This window comes from Rattus norvegicus, chromosome 2 (genome assembly GCF_021556685.1).
Source record: "Rattus norvegicus strain SHRSP/BbbUtx chromosome 2, alternate assembly SHRSP_T2T, whole genome shotgun sequence".
NCBI classification, from domain to species: Eukaryota; Metazoa; Chordata; class Mammalia; order Rodentia; family Muridae; genus Rattus; species Rattus norvegicus.
In genome coordinates this window covers 89,064,510-89,085,985 of record NC_141535.1, presented here as the reverse complement: position 1 = coordinate 89,085,985, position 21,476 = coordinate 89,064,510, and the positions used below count along the sequence as shown (strand labels likewise).

Sequence of the window (21,476 nt, the reverse complement as noted above, 5' to 3'; positions counted from 1 at the left end):
TCTTCACTGTTTACATTCTGTCTAATGGACACTCACGAGTCTCCAGACCCTTGTGAACTATAGTAATTGTTGAACTTTTATTATATATTCCATTCTTAATGATTTCTGTCCACAACATTTGGCTTAAAGACACACTAACTGTGATAGACATCTTGGTGCACACTTCTGGATCCCTTTTACCAAGTTACTTCCTTCATCTGATCTTTGACCCCTGTGTTCTACCTGTCTCAGCCTCAGTTTTTTCCTAGTGTGTTTTCTAAGTCTCCATCTAAGAGAGCTTCTCAGTCCTGCCTACCCTCTCCAGGCACTTGCTGTCTTGCCAGTATTGTGATCTGGATGCGGCTATTGGAAGACTGTAGGAATGCCAATGCCAAGGCTACTGCTTGTGTTCCCGTCAGTTTTTTCAGCCTTGCACTGTCTCCTTCCTAGTGTTGTTCCACATATACTGTCCAGGCTTATAGTTGTTTCTGAAATTGTGGCAAAGTAATTTAAGAAGATTTCCATTTCTAACATTAGTAGTAAAGTTTGTTTTTCACATTTCTAAGAATCACTTAACAAAGATACTTAGATATATCATTTTATTTATTAAAACAAAATTTATGATTTTCATCATGTTCTTATTGTCATTCTCCCACCACCACCATAATTCAGCCATGGCATTTCTGCATCAGATCAATTAAAACCCCCCATCTGAAATGCAGGAACTTCTGGTTATTTTCACTTGGTGTTTCAATTGCCAACGGCTCTCTTCTTGAGTGCCTGCATGGTTGGTTTATTATGTTGCTTTTGACTGTGGGTTAGACAGAAAATGTCTTTCATGATAGCCTTACTATTTATTCCATAAGACAGATGTTGTTTCATTTATTCAAGTACTACTGACTTTTCCGTTAAAAAGCTCATGTCTACTGCTCACATCTAAGTCACATCTAAGCACATTTAGAGTGAGGCATACACTTAAGATGTGGAATAGTGAAAATTTCATTTTAAAATCACTAACATCTAATCTCCTTATTATAACTTGTAGATATAATTGCTCTTTAGTTTACTCTCAGAATAAAATTTCCTGGAAACAAGTTACGTTTGAAAGCCTCACTGATGTTCAATGAGAGTAGAATGAGGAGATAGACAGTTTCATCAATAGAGGGAATACTGTTTGGGTATTTATTTTGGTGATATGATAAGATCCCCTCCGCTATTGACAAGCGCATCAGTAAGATCCCTGTGCTGTGATGGACTCAAGCTGGGGCACACATTTCTACTTATCAGGTCAGGGTTGGGCAGGGATTTTATTTTTTCTCACTGCACTTTGCAACGATCTGGATGAGTGATTTCAGCTGTCTAAGTCCGGCAGTTGCTTCAGAGAGCTAGTGATTGGAGTCATGTCGCAGTTCTGATTACCTTCCAACTTTAGAAAGGAAACATTGTGTATAGAATCATTGATTATTATATCATATTTTCTCTTAATTGAAAAGCAGTGGGAACATCTACAATGGTTTATTCATTGATATTAAGAAGGAAGGTGTCATATGTCTTATTTTAAACATTAATATGAGGAATAATGTATTTGATAATAAAATCATTTATTATAAGAAAAAAAATGATACATCTTTCTCCAGTCGCCTACTTTCTGGTTAAAAAAATTTCCCACTCATCAAAATCTTTTAATTTTGGCAAAGGATATAAACAAGCTCATATATATATGAACTATGAGATTTATGTAATTTTCTTCTGTATCCAAGAAATATAAATATAATCTCAGAAATAAGCACGAATCGAAAATGTGGAAAGATTGTTAGTATAGAAAAGACATTTTAAAATATACATATTGATTTTCATACACAAAATGCAATTTCATAATAACATATTTATATTTAATATCAGAAAACATGAGAACATATGCCTGGAATTTAGAAAAATAGTAGCAAGTTTGTTTTTCTTGACTATGGACAGATGAGTGATTGAATTTGCATGACAGATGTGTTTTCTTTGTGGCCCAAACTGATGCCTCCAGGTGTACCCTTCCTCATCAGCTTGACACAGTCCTGACAGAAGCAATGCCTGTGGCCAAGATCATGGACCCCAGAGGCAGCTTGAAAGAGACCCGATATTTGCTTTCTGTGTAGCCTTGGTCTCATATCATTTACCTATACCTAAAAGGAAGGCAACTACAATTTCCACTTTATAGCATTTATTGTCAAGGTATGTGTGTCAATGTATGGGGTGTGTGTGTGCACGTGTGTGTAAATGCATAAAGAGATGATAGATGGTAGATATAGCTTGAGACAATGCCTGGCATAAAGTTAGATTCTACTCTTTCCTGTAGTTGCTGTGGAACTAATGACATCTGGCCTTTCCACCAATACATTTTGTTTGTCTAACTCCTGAACCTCAAGGAGACTTTACACTACTGAGACTGTGGTGGTTCAGTCATTGGTGGCACTCTTGGTCAGTATGCTTTCTAGTCCCTGGTTTCTTTTTCCCATTGCAATTCTACCACCTTTCTGTCTTCTCTTTCACTGAACGTGTGACAGTACATAAAAGCTGACAGGTGTTTTCCCAGAGGTGACATCAACTGCTTCACACAGCTGTTATCTGACAGGTTTCAGGTCTTTCCGAGGAGAGCAACTGAAGGAAAGGCCATCAGACAAGCAAGGCAACAGTTGCACTTGGCATAATTACATACTTCCTCTAGGGAAGGAAACAGCCAGTCTCTCTCTTTTTAGTCAGACTGACACTATCACTTCTTTTGCAAGGTGCATCCACTAAGTTAAAAATGGTTGATTGACTGAAGCTGAGAGGGAAAGGCTAAATGTCAGGCTTTTCAGATGATCCCAATGACAGCTCTGTAGCAGCATGGCAGGTGCAGTGAAGTCTAGAATTAAAACAGACAGAGGGATGTTGGACAGTGAAGGATGGATATGTCAGCTGGCAGGAGAAGAAAATAGCCTGTGGTCAGAGCATAGACTAGAAATTGAAATGCCTAATTGTGGGCTAATCTGAGTTTACAAGAACAGCTCAATCTTTAATAGTAACACTGCTACAATTTCACTGAAGTAATAACTTCCTTTACTTGCTTTTAACTTTTACTGTACTCTCTAAAACTTTCATACATGTGTACAATATAACCGTATCAATCCCTCCAACTTCTATCAGAACCCCACAGTCAACCTCAAGCTTTCCTTTTACAACTCTTTATTCATATATTTGATGTTACATTATATAGCCTATTCAGTCAAATAAGTCCACATGCATAAGGACACTGGAATTTCAGAACCTACCAAGAGCTACACTCCTAAAGAAAAGTGACTCTCACTCTCCCTACAATGACCAACTGCTGGTTGTTCCTTAACTAAGGGACCACTTAGTAAAAATGCCAACTGTTGGAATTATTAACTTTAGCTTCATCATGTCCAGACAGCCACAGACGCTCACTTCATGCAGACACAGCCATGTTGCATCTGCAGGATATGGTTTCACAGCATTCTTCCCATGTTCAGGATAACATTCTTTCTGCTTCCTCTTTAGAAATGGTTCCTCAGAATTGAGTGGATCTTGATTTAGAGGTCCCATCTAAGGCTGAAGCATTAATGCAAACTTACTTTAACCCTTTGCAATAACAAACTTCTCTAACCAAGAGTGGGAGCAGCAAAAATTTGTGTGTATAAACTTAAGTATTTAGAAGGCAATTGGAAAACTTGGCTATTTGGAAAAAGAAAATCATTAAGTTTTCCCCTAGGGCCTGTGACTTCCCTAGCCATGGATTTTTAAATCGATTTAATTTTTTTTTTAGGATTCTTGAAAAATATTAATAGTTCTAAAGTGTTGAAACCTGTCCAAAGATCATACAACTTCATGGATTTTTATTAAGCTGATCTCTGCTTTAAATGGCAGAAAAATAAGCTATAAAAATAAGGAGAGGTAGCGAAAGTGCTTTGGCGGTTTGTACGGCCGTGGCTCGGGCTTTCCGGACCGAGCGGCCCTGCGGACGATCTCTGGAAACTCCTTCCCCTTCCTTGCCCCTAATCCGTACCCGGCGAACCTCTGGAAGCGCGCAGACTTGGTTCTCACCCTGGCGGACTACTTTTAAGGGGTGTGGCAGGAGGTTTTGGACTAGATGAGTTTCCACCGAAATGTCGGAGAAGTCAGGCCAGAGCACAAAAGCAAAGGATGGGAAGAAGTACGCAACACTCAGTTTGTTTAATACTTACAAAGGAAAGTCCTTGGAAACACAGAAGACTACAGTTACAGCTCGACATGGGTTACAAAGTCTTGGAAAAGTTGGTATTTCACGGCGGATGCCCCCACCTGCTAACCTGCCAAGTCTTAAAGCAGAAAACAAAGGCAATGATCCTAATGTGAATATTGTGCCTAAAGATGGTACAGGATGGGCATCAAAACAAGAGCAGCACGAAGAAGAAAAAGCACCAGAAGTGTCACCAGCACAGCCCAAACCTGGGGTTGCAGCTCCCCCAGAAGTAGCACCTGCTCCCAAATCATGGGCCAGTAACAAGCAAGGTGGGCAAGGAGATGGAATCCAAGTGAATAGTCAATTTCAGCAGGAATTTCCCAGTCTGCAGGCAGCTGGAGATCAGGAAAAAAAAGAAAAGGAAGCAAATGATGAAAACTATGGACCTGGACCCAGTTTACGCCCACCAAATGTTGCTTGCTGGAGAGATGGTGGTAAGTCTGCTGGGTCACCTTCCTCTGATCAGGATGAAAAGCAACTTGCCCAGGATGAAAGCACGGCTATAACATCAGAACAAAATGACATTCTCAAAGTGGTGGAGAAGAGGATAGCGTGTGGTCCTCCACTGGCCAAACTGAATGGACAGCAGCCTGCCCTTGCTTCTCAGTATAGAGCTATGATGCCTCCATATATGTTTCAGCAGTACCCAAGGATGGCCTATCCTCCTCTACATGGTCCCATGAGGTTCCCACCTTCTCTATCGGAAACAAACAAAGGCCTTCGAGGACGAGGTCCTCCTCCTTCTTGGGCTTCTGAACCTGCACGCCCATCCATCCTTAGTGCATCAGAGTTGAAGGAGCTGGATAAATTCGATAACCTAGATGCTGAAGCTGGTGAAGGCTGGGCAGGCGCCCAGACGGAAGTAGACTACACAGAGCAGCTGAATTTCAGTGACGACGACGAGCAAGGCAGTACCAGTCCTAAGGAAAACAGCAGTGAGGATCAAACTTCAAAAACACCTGAAAGCACAGAAAACCGAGAAGAAGGAGATGAAGCTTCCAGCACTGAGTCTTCTTCTCAGACACCTGCTCAGCCTCCAGTCACAAAAAGTCCTTATGGGAAGGGCCCGCCATTTAGTCAGGAGCGGACCTCATCTTCACACTTGCCACCGCCTCCCAAGTTGCTTGCACAGCAGCATCCCCCACCTCCAGATCGACAAATGCCTGGAAGACAGGGCCCCTCTCCTTCAAAGCCTCCAGTACCTGATACCGATGAAATATGGAAGCAAAGACGAAAACAACAGTCTGAAATATCTGCAGCAGTGGAGCGTGCTCGTAAACGCCGTGAGGAGGAAGAGCGGAGGATGGAGGAACAGAGGAAGGCAGCGTGTGCAGAGAAATTGAAGCAACTGGATGAGAAGCTTGGGATCATAGAAAAGCAACCCTCCCCAGAGGAACTTAGAGAAAGGGAGAGAGAGAAGGAGCGGGAGCGGGAGAAAGAGCTTGAAAAAGAAAAAGAACAGGAACGGGAGAGGGAGCGGGAGCTTGAGAAAGAGCAGGAAAAGCAAAGAGAAATGGAGAGGGCGAGACAGCAAGAGAAAGAGTTAGAACAACAGAGGGAAAAGGAGCAGGAACTACAAAGGCTGAAAGAACAAGAGAAGGAGGGCGAGTTGAAGGAAAAGGAAAGAGAGGAAAAAGTTGAACCCCAAGAACCTAATGTAGAGCCTGCAACAGAAAACCAAGAAAGTGAAAACAACTGTAAGAAAGAAGAACAACCAGTTTTCACTAGACAGGACAGCAATCGAAGTGAAAAGGAGACCACACAAGTGGTACAGGAAACAGAACCTGAGTCAGGGTCTCAACCCCGACCTGCTGTATTATCTGGCTATTTCAAACAGTTTCAGAAATCATTGCCACCACGATTTCAGCGGCAGCAGGAGCAAATGAAACAGCAACAGTGGCAGCAGCAGCAGCAGCAACAGCAGCAGCAACAACAACAACAACAAGGCGTACTTCCACAGACTGTGCCTTCACAGCCGTCTAATGGTTCAGTCCCTCCTCCACCACACAGACCCCTTTATCAGCCAATGCAGCCCCACCCCCAACATCTGGCTTCTATGGGTTTTGACCCAAGGTGGCTCATGATGCAGCCCTATATGGATCCACGAATGATATCAGGAAGGCCTGCTATGGACATCCCACCCATACATCCTGGAATGATTCCTCCTAAGCCGTTAATCAGAAGAGACCAGATGGAAGGGTCGCCTAACACCTCTGAATCGTTTGAGCACATGGCTCGATCTGCGAGAGATCATGGAATTTCTCTTTCTGAGCCTCGAGTGATGTGGGGGTCAGACCCCTATCATGCTGAGCCTCAGCGGGCAGCTGCTTCCAAGTCTACTGAAGAAACTGGGGATGCAAGGCCTGAAACTGCAGTGGACCATGAGCATATGACTGCTACTTATCCTGTAGAACAGAGTCAGTTAGAAACCCACTCAAAAACAGATGTTGCTAGAGACTCAGCTGAAACAGAAGGACAAAAGTGTTTAAGCAGATCCGTGGAAGATGTAAGACCTCACCATGTTGATACAAACAGTCAGTCTGCTTGTTTTGATGTAATCGATCAAAAGAGCCTACCTACTCCTACAGACGAGCGGATCTCTGCACTGGAAAGTCAACCTGCCCGAAAAAGAAGTGTTTCCCACGGCTCTAACCATGCTCAGAATGCAGAGGAACAAAGAAATGAGCCATCTGTCAGCATACCTAAGGTCACCAGCAGATGTACTGATTCCAAAGAAACCATAGAAAAGCCAGAGGAGAAGCCAAGAAAAGATGGCTTTCTGCGATCTTCTGAAGGACCTAAACCAGAGAAAGTCTATAAATCTAAATCAGAAACTCGGTGGGGTCCAAGACCAAGCTCTAACAGAAGAGAGGAAGGTAATGACAGGCCTGTGAGAAGGTCGGGTCCCATTAAAAAACCTGTACTTAGAGATATGAAAGAGGAGCGGGAACAGAGGAAGGAGAAAGAAGGTGAAAAGATTGAAAAGGTCACTGAAAAAGTTGTTAAAGCAGAAAAAACAGAAAAGAAAGATCTTCCTCTTCCTCTACCACCTCCAGTTCCAGTTCAGCCCCAGTCATTGGTCTCACCACCAGTACAGCCAGAACCAGAGAAACTACCCTCAACAGAAACGTCAGCTTTGACTCAGAAGCCATCTCAGGATGAGAAACCTTTGGAACCTGTTGTCAGTGTCCAGGTAGAACCTATAGTTAAAACTACAAACCAACAAACTGTTGCAGCACCAACAGTCAAAGAAGAGAAGCCACCTGAGAAAGTCATCAACAAAGATGTTGGAGTAGAAAGACCTCGCCCAGACTCTAGAGTGGCAGTGAAAAAGGAGCCACCTTTACCTGCTAGGCCCTATTGGAAGGAGGCCAGAGATAGAGATTGGTTTCCAGACCAAGGGTACCGAGGCAGGGGCAGAGGAGAGTATTACTCCAGAGGTCGGAGCTACAGAGGCTCTTACGGAGGGCGTGGCAGAGGTGGTAGAGGGCACACCCGAGATTACCCTCAGTATAGGGACAGTAAGCCAAGAGCAGAGCATGTGCCTTCCGGACCTCCCAGACAAAGAGAAGAGAGCGAGACACGCAGTGAGAGTTCTGATTTTGAAGTTGTTCCCAAAAGAAGGCGACAGAGGGGCTCAGAGACCGACACAGACAGTGAAGTTCATGAGAGTGCAAGTGACAAGGATAGTTTAAGCAAAGGGAGACTTCCCCTAAGAGAGGAACGGTCCGAAAACAAAAAACCTGTCAAGCCACAGCCGTCTTTTAAGCCTGAAAACCATGTCCGAATAGATAATAGGCAATTAGAGAAACCTTACATAAGAGATGAGGAGAAATCTAAACCAGGTTTCCTTCCAAAAGGGGAGCCTACAAGGCGTGGCAGAGGAGGAACATTCAGACGAGGTGGGAGGGATCCTGGAGGCCGGCCATCCCGCCCTGCTACCTTAAGAAGACCGGCTTATCGGGACAATCAGTGGAACCCAAGGCAGGCAGAACCTCCTAAACCTGAGGATGGAGAGCCACCAAGAAGACACGAGCAGTTTATGCCCATACCTGCAGATAAACGACCTCCAAAATTTGAGCGAAAATTTGACCCAGCTAGAGAGAGGCCCCGAAGGCAGCGTCCTACCCGACCACCAAGGCAAGATAAGCCACCTAGATTTAGACGGCTGAGAGAGAGAGAGGCTGCTTCAAAGACAAATGAGGTGTTGGTACCCACAAATGGCACAGTTAATAATGTTGTTCAAGAACCAGTTAATCCACCTGTGGACATTTCGGGAAATAAGACACCAGATTTGTCTAACCAGAACTCTTCGGATCAGGCAAATGAAGAATGGGAAACAGCCTCTGAAAGCAGTGGTTTTAATGAGAGAAGAGAGAGGGACGAGAAAAAAAATGCTGATATGAGTTCACAAGCAGTTGTAAAGACTGGAGAAAGTGTTTTGCCTCCAAAAAGGGAAATAGCAAAGAGAAGTTTTTCTAGTCAGAGACCTGGAGTTGATCGCCAGAATCGTCGTGGCAACAATGGTCCACCCAAATCAGGAAGGAATTTCTCAGGTCCTAGGAATGAAAGAAGAAATGGCCCACCATCAAAAAGTGGGAAGAGAGGGCCATTTGATGAGCAGTCCTCAGGCACAGCTGGTGTTGACCCTGTCAGTGGTAACTCTGCACATCACCAAGAAGGGGTGCCTAACGGTGCAGGACAAAAGAATTCCAAGGATGCTACTGGGAAAAAGAGAGAAGATACCAAACCCGGCCCTAAAAAACCAAAAGAGAAAGTAGATGCTCTCTCACAGTTTGATCTAAACAATTATGCAAGTGTTGTTATCATTGATGATCATCCTGAAGTAACTGTAGTTGAAGACCCCCAGTCAAATTTGAATGATGATGGCTTTACTGAAGTTGTATCTAAAAAACAGCAAAAGCGGCTACAGGATGAGGAACGCCGAAAGAAGGAAGAGCAAGTTGTACAGGTATGGAGCAAAAAAAATATAGGTGAAAAAGGAAGAAGTCAGACTTCTAAGCTTCCTCCAAGGTTTGCCAAAAAACAAGCTACTGGGACTCAGCAAGTTCAGGCCCCACCCTCTGCACCACTTCCAGTCTCTTCCTCAGCTCCAGCCTTAACATCCCTGGCACCTGCAGTTCCTGCATCCACCCCAGCTCCAGTTCCTGTGCTGGCATCAGCCACAGCTCTAGTTCCAGTGTCAACCGCAGCTCCGGTTCTGACTTCATGCCCAGCTCCAGTTCCAGCCTCAGCCTCAGCTCCTGTTCCAGCACCCACTTCATCTCCAGTCACAGCCTCTTCCTCATCCCAGCCGTCAGTCCCGGCTCCAACTCCTATCCTGGCCTCAGCCTCAACTACAGTCTCCATCCCTATTCTCGCCTCTGCTTTGATTCCTATCCTTGCTTCAGACCTAGCACCAGCTTCAGTTTCTTCTCCACCCCCAGTGGTCTCAGCTACAGCCGTGCCATCTATTTCAACACCAGCTGCCCCAGCCTTGGCCCCAACAGCCTCAGTTCCAGTTGCCCCAGCCTCAGCTGCATCCACTGCCCCAACCCCGGCCTCAACGGTACAGACGCAGACACAGAACCACAAACCAGTCCAGAGTCCACTTCCACCTTCAACACCATCTTCAAAGCAGCCACCACCTTCGATTAGATTACCTTCAGCTCAGACATCTAATGGCACAGATTATGTAGCCACTGGGAAATCCATGCAGACTTCACAGTCACACAGCTCTCTAACAGCTGAGTTATGGGATAACAAAGTGACTGCTCCAGCTGTGCTCAATGACATTTCTAAAAAATTAGGTCCTATTAGTCCACCACAGCCACCTTCAGTCAGTGCATGGAATAAGCCCTTAACATCATTTGGATCAGCAACATCATCAGAGGGAACAAGAAATGGTCAAGAGAGTGGTGTTGAAATTGGAATTGACACAATTCAGTTTGGTGCTCCAGCCTCAAATGGGAATGAAAATGAGGTGGTTCCTGTGCTTTCAGAGAAACCAACTGACAAAGTTCCTGAACCTAAAGAGCAGCGTCAGAAACAGCCTCGGGCAGGGCCCATTAAAGCTCAGAAGCTTCCAGACTTGAGTCTGGTAGAAAACAAAGAACATAAACCTGGTCCCATTGGAAAGGAACGATCATTAAAAAATAGAAAAGTGAAAGATGCCCAACAGGTTGAACCAGAAGGACAAGAGAAACCCAGCCCGGCTGCGGTCAGAAGCACAGACCCTAGAACAGCAAAGGAAACCAAAGCAGTCTCAGAAATGTCTGCTGAGATCGGAGCAATGATCTCGGTGTCCGCTCCAGAATATGGCACTGATGCAAAGGAGTCTGTAACAGACTACACTACACCTTCCTCTTCTCTGCCTAACACTGTGGCTACTAATAATGCAAAGATGGAGGATACTTTGGTTAATAATGTGCCCCTGCCCAGCAGCCTTCCCCTCCCTAAGAGGGAGGCCATGCAACAGAGCTCCAGCCTGACCTCAGTTCCTCCTACTACTTTCAGCCTCACCTTCAAGATGGAGTCTGCACGGAAGGCATGGGAAAATTCTCCAAATCTAAGGGAAAAGGGGTCCCCAGTCACTTCTACAGCACCTCCAATTGTGAGTGGCGTCAGCAGTAGTGCCAGTGGACCAAGCACTGCTAATTACAACTCATTTTCTAGTGCATCAATGCCTCAGATCCCAGTTGCCTCGGTCACTCCTACAGCATCGCTATCAGGAGCTGGTACTTACACTACCTCTTCATTGAGTACAAAATCTACAACCACGTCGGACCCTCCTAATATTTGTAAAGTAAAACCCCAACAATTACAGACCAGCAGCTTGCCTTCTGCCAGTCATTTTTCACAGTTAAGCTGTATGCCTTCCCTTATTGCACAGCAACAGCAGAGTCCACAAGTTTATGTGTCTCAGTCGGCAGCAGCTCAAATCCCAGCCTTCTATATGGATACAAGTCATTTATTCAATACCAAGCATGCGCGATTGGCTCCGCCATCCCTGGCCCAGCAGCAGGGCTTCCAACCTGGTCTGTCGCAGCCAACATCCGTTCAGCAGATTCCAATCCCTATCTATGCCCCACTACAAGGGCAGCATCAAGCCCAGCTGAGTTTGGGGGCTGGGCCTGCTGTTTCCCAGGCTCAGGAATTATTCAGTTCTTCAATTCAACCATATAGGTCGCAGCCAGCCTTTATGCAAAGCAGCCTTTCCCAGCCTTCTGTGGTCCTCTCTGGTACAGCTCTCCACAACTTCCCAGCAGTCCAGCACCAGGAGCTTGCCAAGGCACAGTCAGGTCTTGCCTTTCAGCAGACTTCAAATACTCAGCCCATCCCTATACTGTATGAACATCAGCTGGGTCAGGCATCAGGACTAGGAAGTTCTCAGCTGATTGATACACATCTTCTTCAGGCAAGAGCAAATCTTACTCAAGCGTCAAATCTTTACTCTGGACAAGTACAGCAGCCTGGTCAGACAAATTTTTATAACACTGCCCAATCACCAAGTGCTATCCAGCAGGTTACAGTACCATTACCAGCATCTCAGCTTTCCTTGACTAATTTTGGATCTACAGGACAGCCTCTGATTGCCTTGCCTCAGACACTTCAGCCCCAGTTACAGCACACAACCCCACAAGCACAGGCTCAGAGCTTGAGCCGTCCTGCCCAAGTAAGCCAGCCTTTCAGAGGGTTAATCCCTGCTGGAACGCAGCATGGCATGATGGCAACCACAGGAAAAATGTCTGAAATGGAACTAAAAGCCTTTGGGAGTGGCATTGATATCAAACCAGGAACACCACCAATTGGTGGTCGAAGCACCACGCCAACATCTAGTCCATTCAGGGCTACATCAACAAGTCCAAACAGCCAGTCTAGCAAAATGAACAGCATTGTTTATCAGAAACAGTTCCAGTCAGCCCCTGCCACAGTGAGAATGGCACAGCCGTTTCCTGCACAGTTTGCACCCCAGAAGAGAGCTGTGGGAAGAGGACTCAGCCACAAGACATTTGGTCCTAGGTGTTGGCAAAGCAGAGAGCAGAGGTTCTTCAGTCCACGCAGCGGTTCTTCTCTGAGCAGCAACAGAGCAAACAGATAGGAGGCAAAGCCCAGAAAGTGGACAGTGATACAAGTAAACCTGAGACACTGAGTGACCCTCCTGGTACCTGTCAGGAAAAAGTAGAAGAAAAGCCACCCCCTGCACCCACCATAACCACCAAACCTGTTAGAACTGGACCAATCAAACCTCAGGCGATCAAAACCGAAGAAACAAAATCATAAAGGCTGTGGTTTATTGAGGGTGGGTGGGCAGGGAAAGTGAAGTCAAATAATGCCAGCAGCCACGGGGTGAAGTGATCTGTGGCACTGTCCTGTGAGATACACAAGGGGCATAGAGCATTTTACACTGACAGCTGCTACACCGATTACAACAAGGCTCCACAGGCTCGCACCTCCCGTGTAACATTTGCATCTTCGGTTGGTTTATATACAAGTGTGCAAACAGTCTGTAAGTGCGCACAGTTTAATCTTAAGGAGCATGAAACACCAGAAGTAGGAGAAGAGTGATAACCACAGAGTAGCTCAGCTGGACACTGGGCAGTCCCATTGCCCCATCAGCTGTGGTTCTTTTGCTCCCTTGTGTTCTTTGGATATGTCTATGGCATTTCTAGGCTTGAAAGTAAAATGATGCTATCTAGTGCTGGATAGAGGAGCCTTATTTTTTATTATGGCAGCTTGCTATTTTTGTAACATGGTGATTTGGTTGAACACAATAAAGTACAGTAGTAACTGATCTCCCCTTCTTCCTGGATGAGTGAGCAGATGATTAAATGTTGGTGTCAGCATCCTTGAGCATATTCAGATGAGCTTCTGCTTCTGTTGAAAAGGATGCTGTGTTTGATTGTGGTCCGAAGCTTTGAAGCACTACTTGGCATCTCCTTCCTTGGAGGTCTCACTGTTTAAACGTAACAGATTTGATAGCTTGTTGGTAAGGTGAGGTCCAGCTTGTCTCCACTAGGTCATCTTCATGTGAATCCGGTGGTTATACGGTTTTGTTTTAGGGATATTTCATTTTTTTAATAACGGTTTTAGCTGACATTCATGGAGAGAATGAATCCTTAGAACTGTGCCACTAGTGAAAGGAAATCCTGTCTAGAGTATGTTTCTTTACAAAGCTGTGTCACACACCATCCTTTGGGCCCTCTGCTGGAAAAGTAGAATCAAGTCTCAAATAATGCCTTTTAAATTGTATCCTCTAGTATTATAGATGTAGGACAGTACTGTATCATACCTCTGTGGATGTAAAATAGCTTGTACCTGCTTTATGATACGTAGTAGTGACCGTGCTTTATCAGAGCTGTTTTTAATGATGTTGCTCAGAATGTTTTCTTTCCAGATGATGATTGAGAAGCTAATTTAAAAAAAAATGGTGCCAGGTACCACAAGAGTAACAGAACTGTGCTGTTTTCTGGGGTTTTGTTTTTTTACTTTTTTTTTTTTAATGGAGTGTGCTGGATGTCTCTACAGTTTTGTTCAGATGACTGCAGAACCTGGAAAAGCTGTTGCTGCTGTTGATGCATAACACACTGCTATTATTGGTCTTTTTATATAAATATAAATATATATATACAGATATATAATTTGAATTTTTTGAAACTTTAGCTGTGCTGTCAACTTTGGAAAAAAGTATCCCCGTTTACTGTGTTGAGTTGGCACTGTACAGAAATTAACAGCCATATTGGTCTAGAAATGTTGAACTTAACTTTTTTCCATTTGTACAGGGGTAACGCACTGTATTAAATATGTAAGGTCTTATCTACGTGGGTTTGATTACAAAAACTAATAAAGTATTCTCTAAATAAAAAAAAATAAGGAACAGGTAATTGAAAAAATAAATGAAAGATTAATGGAAAATAAAGTACATGGAAATATTGTTATCTAATATTTCAGTGTAGACATGAATAATATATTTTAAAATCAGTATTCTAAACAGAATGATAAAATCTTGTAAAGGAAAGGCCCTTATTTGCTGAAATCCGGTACCTCGTATGATGCCATCACCTCTTGCATGTAGAATGTTTCTAACATCAAGATTTTCCTCATTTAATTTGAAATAAAAACATTGAAAGTCATATTTGAACCATTTGGGATAGAAAATTAATTGGATCAACCAAAATAGTCTTCTTGCTTTTCATAATTTTGAAATTATCAGGTGAAGATTATCAATTTTCTCCTGCCCTCTACTATTTCATTCATTTAAACAATGTCCTTATACTAGTAGGCATTCAATCCAGTGCTTTTCTATAAAGATGTGAGCCAGAGAGCTAGATTGTTTGGTATATGTTTGCAGTGCATTTCACTCAACTTACTACCTAAACTTTTACCATTTTAATATATATCCATGCAAAGTTGTTCAAGTGATATTAAACATGCTATTATAAGTACAATCATAGTGAATAATATAAGAGTTTATAGTTTTATTGTGTTCATTTACTCATTATGTAATGAAGCCACAAATTCTCCTGCTTTGACAATAGTAACTTCATATGGATTTTAACTATTCATAACATAACTCGGAGATTTCATTTGCACATGACAGTCCGAAACAAAGCATACTACATGCAGTCTATAGCTTCAAGGATTTCTATTGGCTAAGACATAGAGAGAGCTTTGTAGGGCATTAGCATACTGAGCATGTTCAATAATTTTTAAAAGTGTCTTAGAGGACTGTGATGAGAGTGATAAATCATTGTTGAAATTCAATTTCCCTGACTTCTATATTTTTTACTTTATTACATTACTTGAATTTTCTTACCCTCTGCTTCAATTTTATAAAAATAGATTAATTTCAAAACATGGCATTAATTATATTAAGTGAAATTATTAATATAAAGTATGTATTATAGTGTCTAGTCCATAAATAAAGAATTTATGCATGTTTTCCTGATAATTTAGCACATATTTTTAACAGTTACCTATTATAATGAAAAGAGATGGTAAAACTTCTAGCTTAGTTTTGGTATGTGTTAATATAAAGATTATCTTTGGATGTGATAGTGATCTAGATGATACTCTGTGACCGAGTTAATCACCATGTTTGATTTGACTGATCTGGCCGGACATATAGGTATATGCCCTCCTGAGTACTGAGTGTGGATCCTCCTAGAGCTGCACACATGCCTCCTCGTGCTTCATGAAATTCCTCCTAGAGGTGTGGCGCCCCTCACGTACAGGAAGATTAGTCTTCACCAGGGTATAAAAGTAGCTTTACTTTAATGCAAATCTCTAAATATGCTCTCAGAAAACCATGTGTGTTATTGTAATAATAAAATATAGATTCATATCACAGTTCACTGGGCATCTATTGAAAGCATTTGTAGCTAAATAAATAGAATTGTGAATATTGTTGTCTGCTTACATGACTGATTCTTATTGTAATGTACAATAGAGCTTCATCAGAATTTTCATGTGTGTATTCCAATAAAGTAGATTATTTTTAGTGGTTAAGAAATTGCTGATGGATTTTCTGTTCATGCATTTTTAAACATAGTTCTATCTTCCAATAACTGTAATCTGATTAAAATTGGTTAACTTCAGATGCTTGAATTAATATGCAGCTACTGTTATATAAAACAAAGAGTTTTGTTTGAATTTTGGGTATATGTTCTGAACATAGCAAAGGCATATATATATATATATATATATATATATATATATATATATATATATATATATGTTCTCACTAGTATTTTTCCAGTTAATCATGCAATTGGAGAAAGAGCTTCTGGCCTGCCACTTAAGTAAAAACTAACTCTTGTTGAAAACTCTTCCACACATCATTTAATTGCATACTCTCTTTGCTTTATGATCTTAGGAATATGTGATAATTTCAGAGGTAATGTTATGATTAATAGGCCCCAATCAATGATTAACATCATGTTATTTGGAAACTTTCATATCAGAGAATAGAATAGCTCCTTAATTAATTTCAGTTATAGTTAAAACACCAACACAATTTTCAGATTCTATTTCATGAACTTATGTATTAATGAGATTTTAGAAGACTTTCAGGAAAATGGATTATTTTAGAGATGAAAAGACTATTTTGTGTTTATTTGCTTAATAAAAACACTTCTTAACTGCTTTGATACTTTAAATGATCTTTAATTTGTTTTCTATTTCTGGAGCATTGAACATCTAAATAGCAAGATTTTTATCATATGATCTAAAATACACACTGCTAGGAGGCTAAAATAGCTTACATAATTTAACTCTTGATGCAATCTTGGTTTATAATTAATTGCTCAATGATCAATGGAATGGAGGCTTGGAAATGATACAGTTATTAGCCAATGACCTTCAGTTTGAAAAGATTATTCTTGGTTCTAATACATAATTGTGAAGTTCAAGATACTAAGAATGATTGATAATGGATAAGTGTGTGTATGCACTTATTGCATCCATAAATACCCTGAATAATGTCAGATCATTTATATAGTGGGAGGTAAAGAGAGAACTTCAAGAACCTAATAACCAATAGCTTCTTAGGTTTACATTTGAAATTAACTAAGGAGCTGTTCTCTGATATGAAAACTGTGTGGCATTTCATTTCCCCCAAGCTTTTTATGAATGGCTTGCACTTGCTCAATACCTAGTGTAAGATACCACTTCTGCCTTTAATCAGCTGTTTAATGATGAGTGCATACACACTGGTACTTATTGACATAAAGCTTTTAAATGTACACTTGAGTTCTTGTGGTTATTTGGGGTACTATTTTGAAATAGTGAGAAGTGGGTTAAGCAATTTAGAGTGTTTCAATTTGTCTTAAGCAGCAGGAGTCACTATATTAGGCAAATGTCACTCAGTCATCCCTGAATGCATTAACCCCATTAACCCTATTTCTTCATGTTTGTATCTGGTCCAGCTCAGGATCTTAGAAAGGCATCAGGGAAGAGTCTAATTTGGTGTTGTGTATGTTAGTCAGTCATCTAATGAGCTCAGTAAATGTTTATTAATGACTATCATTGCCAACATTATTAGTGGCAATAATTAGTACTATTGATGGAAGTAGATAATTAATCACAACTTTGATTTAATGAAGATAATACAGCTAATATGTATTAAGATTAAGATGTGTATATATGTGTGTACATATATGTATGTATGTTGAATGATTATTATTTTCATATCCATATTTAAATAAGTATGCACTTTGGTGACAACTTTACATTTCTCTTAAATATACTTCAATACTATTATACTAAAATGATTTCTAAGACAATAGCACATCTAAATTTTTTGATATTTTATATTTATACATTGTTAATAAAAAATATTTGTATCACTTTCACTCCTCCCTTTTCTGCCCTGTTCCCTCCAGAGCTCATCTTTCCAACTACCTCTGTGACTTCCCAAATTTATATCCCATTTTCTTCAATTATTATTGAGATATATATTTTATATAAAAATCTCTATATATGTAAATGTATACATACATTAAAAATGCAACTTATTGAGTGCACTTTAGCTGTGTGATATAATCAGGGCTGACAGTTTTGCATTGGATAACAAATTAGGATGCTGATACCTGAGAGAGGCTAATTATCCCTCTCTCAAAAGTCATTTGTTGCCCTTAGTTCTATGTCTAGATTAGGAATAGTTGATATTTCCTGGCTTCCATGTTAGCATGCATATTAATATTGCCATTATTTCAGTCTTTTTATGAAGTCATTGCTAACACAGATTGTTTTATAGTAGGCTCTCTGGATGTCCTTGTTCTTACAATATTTCTGTGTCATATTTTGTAATATTCTTGAGCCATAGATGCAAGAGCTGTGGTTTAGCTGTGTTCATCTGTGCTTGGATCCCCATGATCCACTGATCTCCATATTGATTTCAGTTGTGGTTTTCTTTCATGATCTTTAACCTACTAATTCAGAGAAGCATTTTACTTACCTAATAACAACTCTTTCAAGTACATTGAGCAACCACCTACATATTGAAGAAATGGAAATCAGGAAATGATTCATCTTCTCAAGCTGAGTACACACAAGTAGACAGTTGCAATCCAGAGTCCTACACAGTGACATCAAGATCAGGTATGGAAAGGTCTTTCTAGTATGCATCAGGAAATGAAATGTTCATATTATGAGGATTTAAAATGACACTGAGCACTTACAAATTCTAGAAAGACACTTTAAGAAATCCTAGTAGATATTTCACTTCTTTCTTCATGTAAGAAAAAAATAAGTATTCTGTGATTAATTTTTCAGGAGTCATAGAACAGAAATTGAGTGCAAGTCAATCATTCTTATTGACTAGACACTTTATATGAAGAGGTGAAATCCTTACTACAAGGCTTTTAGAATGCACAGAATTGGAAATACATTCAGATTCCTGGAATATAGCCTTCTTATATTAAAAAAGCTGTACTTAATTTGACACGAATCACGAATATAAAAGAAACCAATAATTAGAATTACTGATAGTATCTATAAAAGAAGGGACATAATATTTATTTATGTGTGATAAGTTTGTAGACAGAAGTACATGCAGGCACATTTGCACATTTTAACATGTGCATGTTAAAGCCATTGGTTGATATGAAATATCTACTTCCATGATTCTTCATGTTATTTTTTGAAACTAGAGATCACTAATTGGCTAGGCTGGCTGCCTAGGGAGATCAGGAAACCCATCTCCTTGGCTAGGCTTTGATGTGGCCTACCCTGCCAGATTGTTCTCATGTGCCCTGAAAATCAGAAATTCAGTCTTGATGCCTGTGTGTCAGGTAATTTACCAATTTGTTATCATCCAGAGTCACAATATCTGACTGTTAATTGCTTATTCTCATTGCTAACATACTATCATTGAGTTGTAAAATCAAACTTTCTTCTTTAAAACAATAGTTCATATCAGATTTCTGTATACTTCTAGAATTGAAAATAAGTCGTATGTTCTTTACCTTTAAAATGTTAGTGTAATATTCCAGTTATACAGTAAGCCTACATCAGAACCACTCTCTCTTGTTTTTTTCTTGCTTGATTTAGTATTGTAAGCACCATACATTTTATTATTGTAATCTCTCCTTCCCTGTAAGAAAAATACATGGCTCCATAGGGGTCACTGATTCTCCTTTAAGTAACAATAATAGCGTCACAACTGTCCAAGGCTAAAATATTACTACAGAATGTACCGCTGAACAGTGACTGCACCATAGGCTTTAAGGAGCATTACTCATATTTGAGAATCAGAGATGACATATACTGTTCAGTTAGCTTCTGTTCATCTTTGAAGTTTATTTTCATCTACTTATAGACCGTAGCTTATAGAATAAGCATGCCCCTAAAGTACAACTTCCTTCCACTTGCTCTGATTACAAAACTGAGCTAAAAAGTGTTGATCTCGGTGTGCCAGTTTCTTTTTTTTAAGGTAATCTCCATGTTATTAAAAAAAACAAAAAAGAGGGACAAAAGCAAGCTAAAGAACATTGCAAAAAAAAGGAAAAAGAAAAGCAAAAAGAAAAGAAACTATCAGACAAATTAGAATATGAAGTGCACTACAGTAAAATGATTCATTTTTCTTTTTTCTTTTTTTAATTAGATTTTTTTAAATTTACAATTCAAATGTTATCCCCTTTTCTGGTTTCCCTCCAGAAATCTCCTATCCCATCCCCTCTTCCCCTTATTCTATGAAGGAGTTCCTCTGCCCATCCACCCACCACTTCCTGCCTCCCTCCCTGACATTTCCCTACACTGGGGGAGTTCAGCCTTGGCAGGACCAAGGGCTTCTTCTCCCATTGATGCCCAACAAAGCTACAAATGCAACTGGAGCCATAGATCTTTCTATGTGTATTCTTTGGATGGTGGTTTAGTCCCTGGAGCTCTGGTTGGTTGGTATTGTTGTTCTTGTGGGGTTGCAAACCCCTTCAGCCCCTTAAATCCTTTCTCTAACTACTCCAATGGGGACCCTGTTCTCGGTTCAATGGTTGGCTGCGATCAATCACCTCTGTATTTGTCATGTTCTAGCAGAGCCTCTCAGGAGACAGCTATATTAGGCTCCTGTCAGCAAGCAGATCTAGGCTTCAGCAATATTGTCTGGGTTTGGTGGCTATATGTATCTGGGCTTGATTCCCAGGTGGGGCAGGCTCATAATGGCCATTCCTTCAGTCTCTGCTCAAAACTTTGTCCCCATATCTTCCCCTATGAATATTTTTGTTCCTCCTTTAAGAAGGACTGAAGCATCCACCCTTTGGTTGTCCTTCTTCTTAAGCTTCATGTGGCCTATGGATTGTATCTTGGGGAATCCAAGCTTTTGGGCTAATATCCAATTATCAGTGAGTGCATACCATGTGTGTTCTCTTGTGATTGAGTTATCTCACTCAGGATGATATTTTGTAATTCCATCCATTTGCCTATGAATTTCATGAAGTCATTGTTTTTAGTAGCTAAGTAGTACTTCAGTGTGTAAATGTTCCATATTTTCTGTATCTATTCCTCTGCTGAAGGACATCTGGGTTCTTTCCAGCTTCTGACTCTTATAAACAAGAATGCTATTAACATAGTGGAGTATGTGTCCTTGTTATATGTTGAAACATCTTTTGGGTATATACCTAGGAGAGGTATTGCTGAATCTTCAAGTAGTACTGTGTCCAATTTTCTGAGCAAACTCCAGACTGGTTTCCAGAATGGTTGTTCCAGCTTGGAATCCCACCAACAATGGAGGAGTGTTCCTCATTCTCCACATCTTCACCAGCATCTGTTGTCACCTGAGTTTTTGATCTTAGCCATTCTCACTGGTGTGAGGTGGAATCTCAGGGTTGTTTTGATATGCATTTTCCTGATGACTAAGGATGTTGAACATTTCTTTAGGCACCTCACAGCCATTTGCTATTCCTTGGCTAAGAAATCTTTGTTTTGCTTTGTACTCCATTTTTAATACGGTTATTTGATTCTCTGGAGACTAACTTCTTGAGTTTTTGTATATATTGGATACATTTCTCTATTGGATGTAGAATTGGTAAAGATCTTTTCCCAATCTGTTGGTTGCCGTTTTGTCCTAATGACAATGTCCTTTGCCTTACAGAAGCTTTGCAATTTTATGAGATCTCATTTGTCGATTCTTGATCTTAGAGCATAAGCCATTGGTGTTTTGTTCAGGAAATTTTCCCCATGCTCATGTGTTCAAGGCTCTTCCCTACTTTTTTTTCTATTGGTTTGAGTGTATCTG

General features: G+C 40.8%; 2 protein-coding genes across 6 annotated transcripts in view; both read left to right on the top strand.

Moving 5' to 3' along the window:
- The window catches only part of Ralyl (RALY RNA binding protein-like), a 787,740-nt gene that overhangs the window by 393,800 nt on the left and 372,464 nt on the right, over positions 1–21,476 (top strand). The gene's annotated exons all lie outside the window — the stretch shown is intronic.
- Positions 3,921–13,287, top strand: LOC148006670 (protein PRRC2C-like). The gene is made up of 2 exons (XM_087636515.1): positions 3,921–12,227; positions 12,281–13,287. The coding sequence occupies exons 1-2, from the start codon at positions 4,131–4,133 to the stop codon at positions 12,527–12,529; spliced, it is 8,346 nt and encodes a 2,781-aa protein (XP_087492641.1). The 5' UTR covers positions 3,921–4,130; the 3' UTR covers positions 12,530–13,287.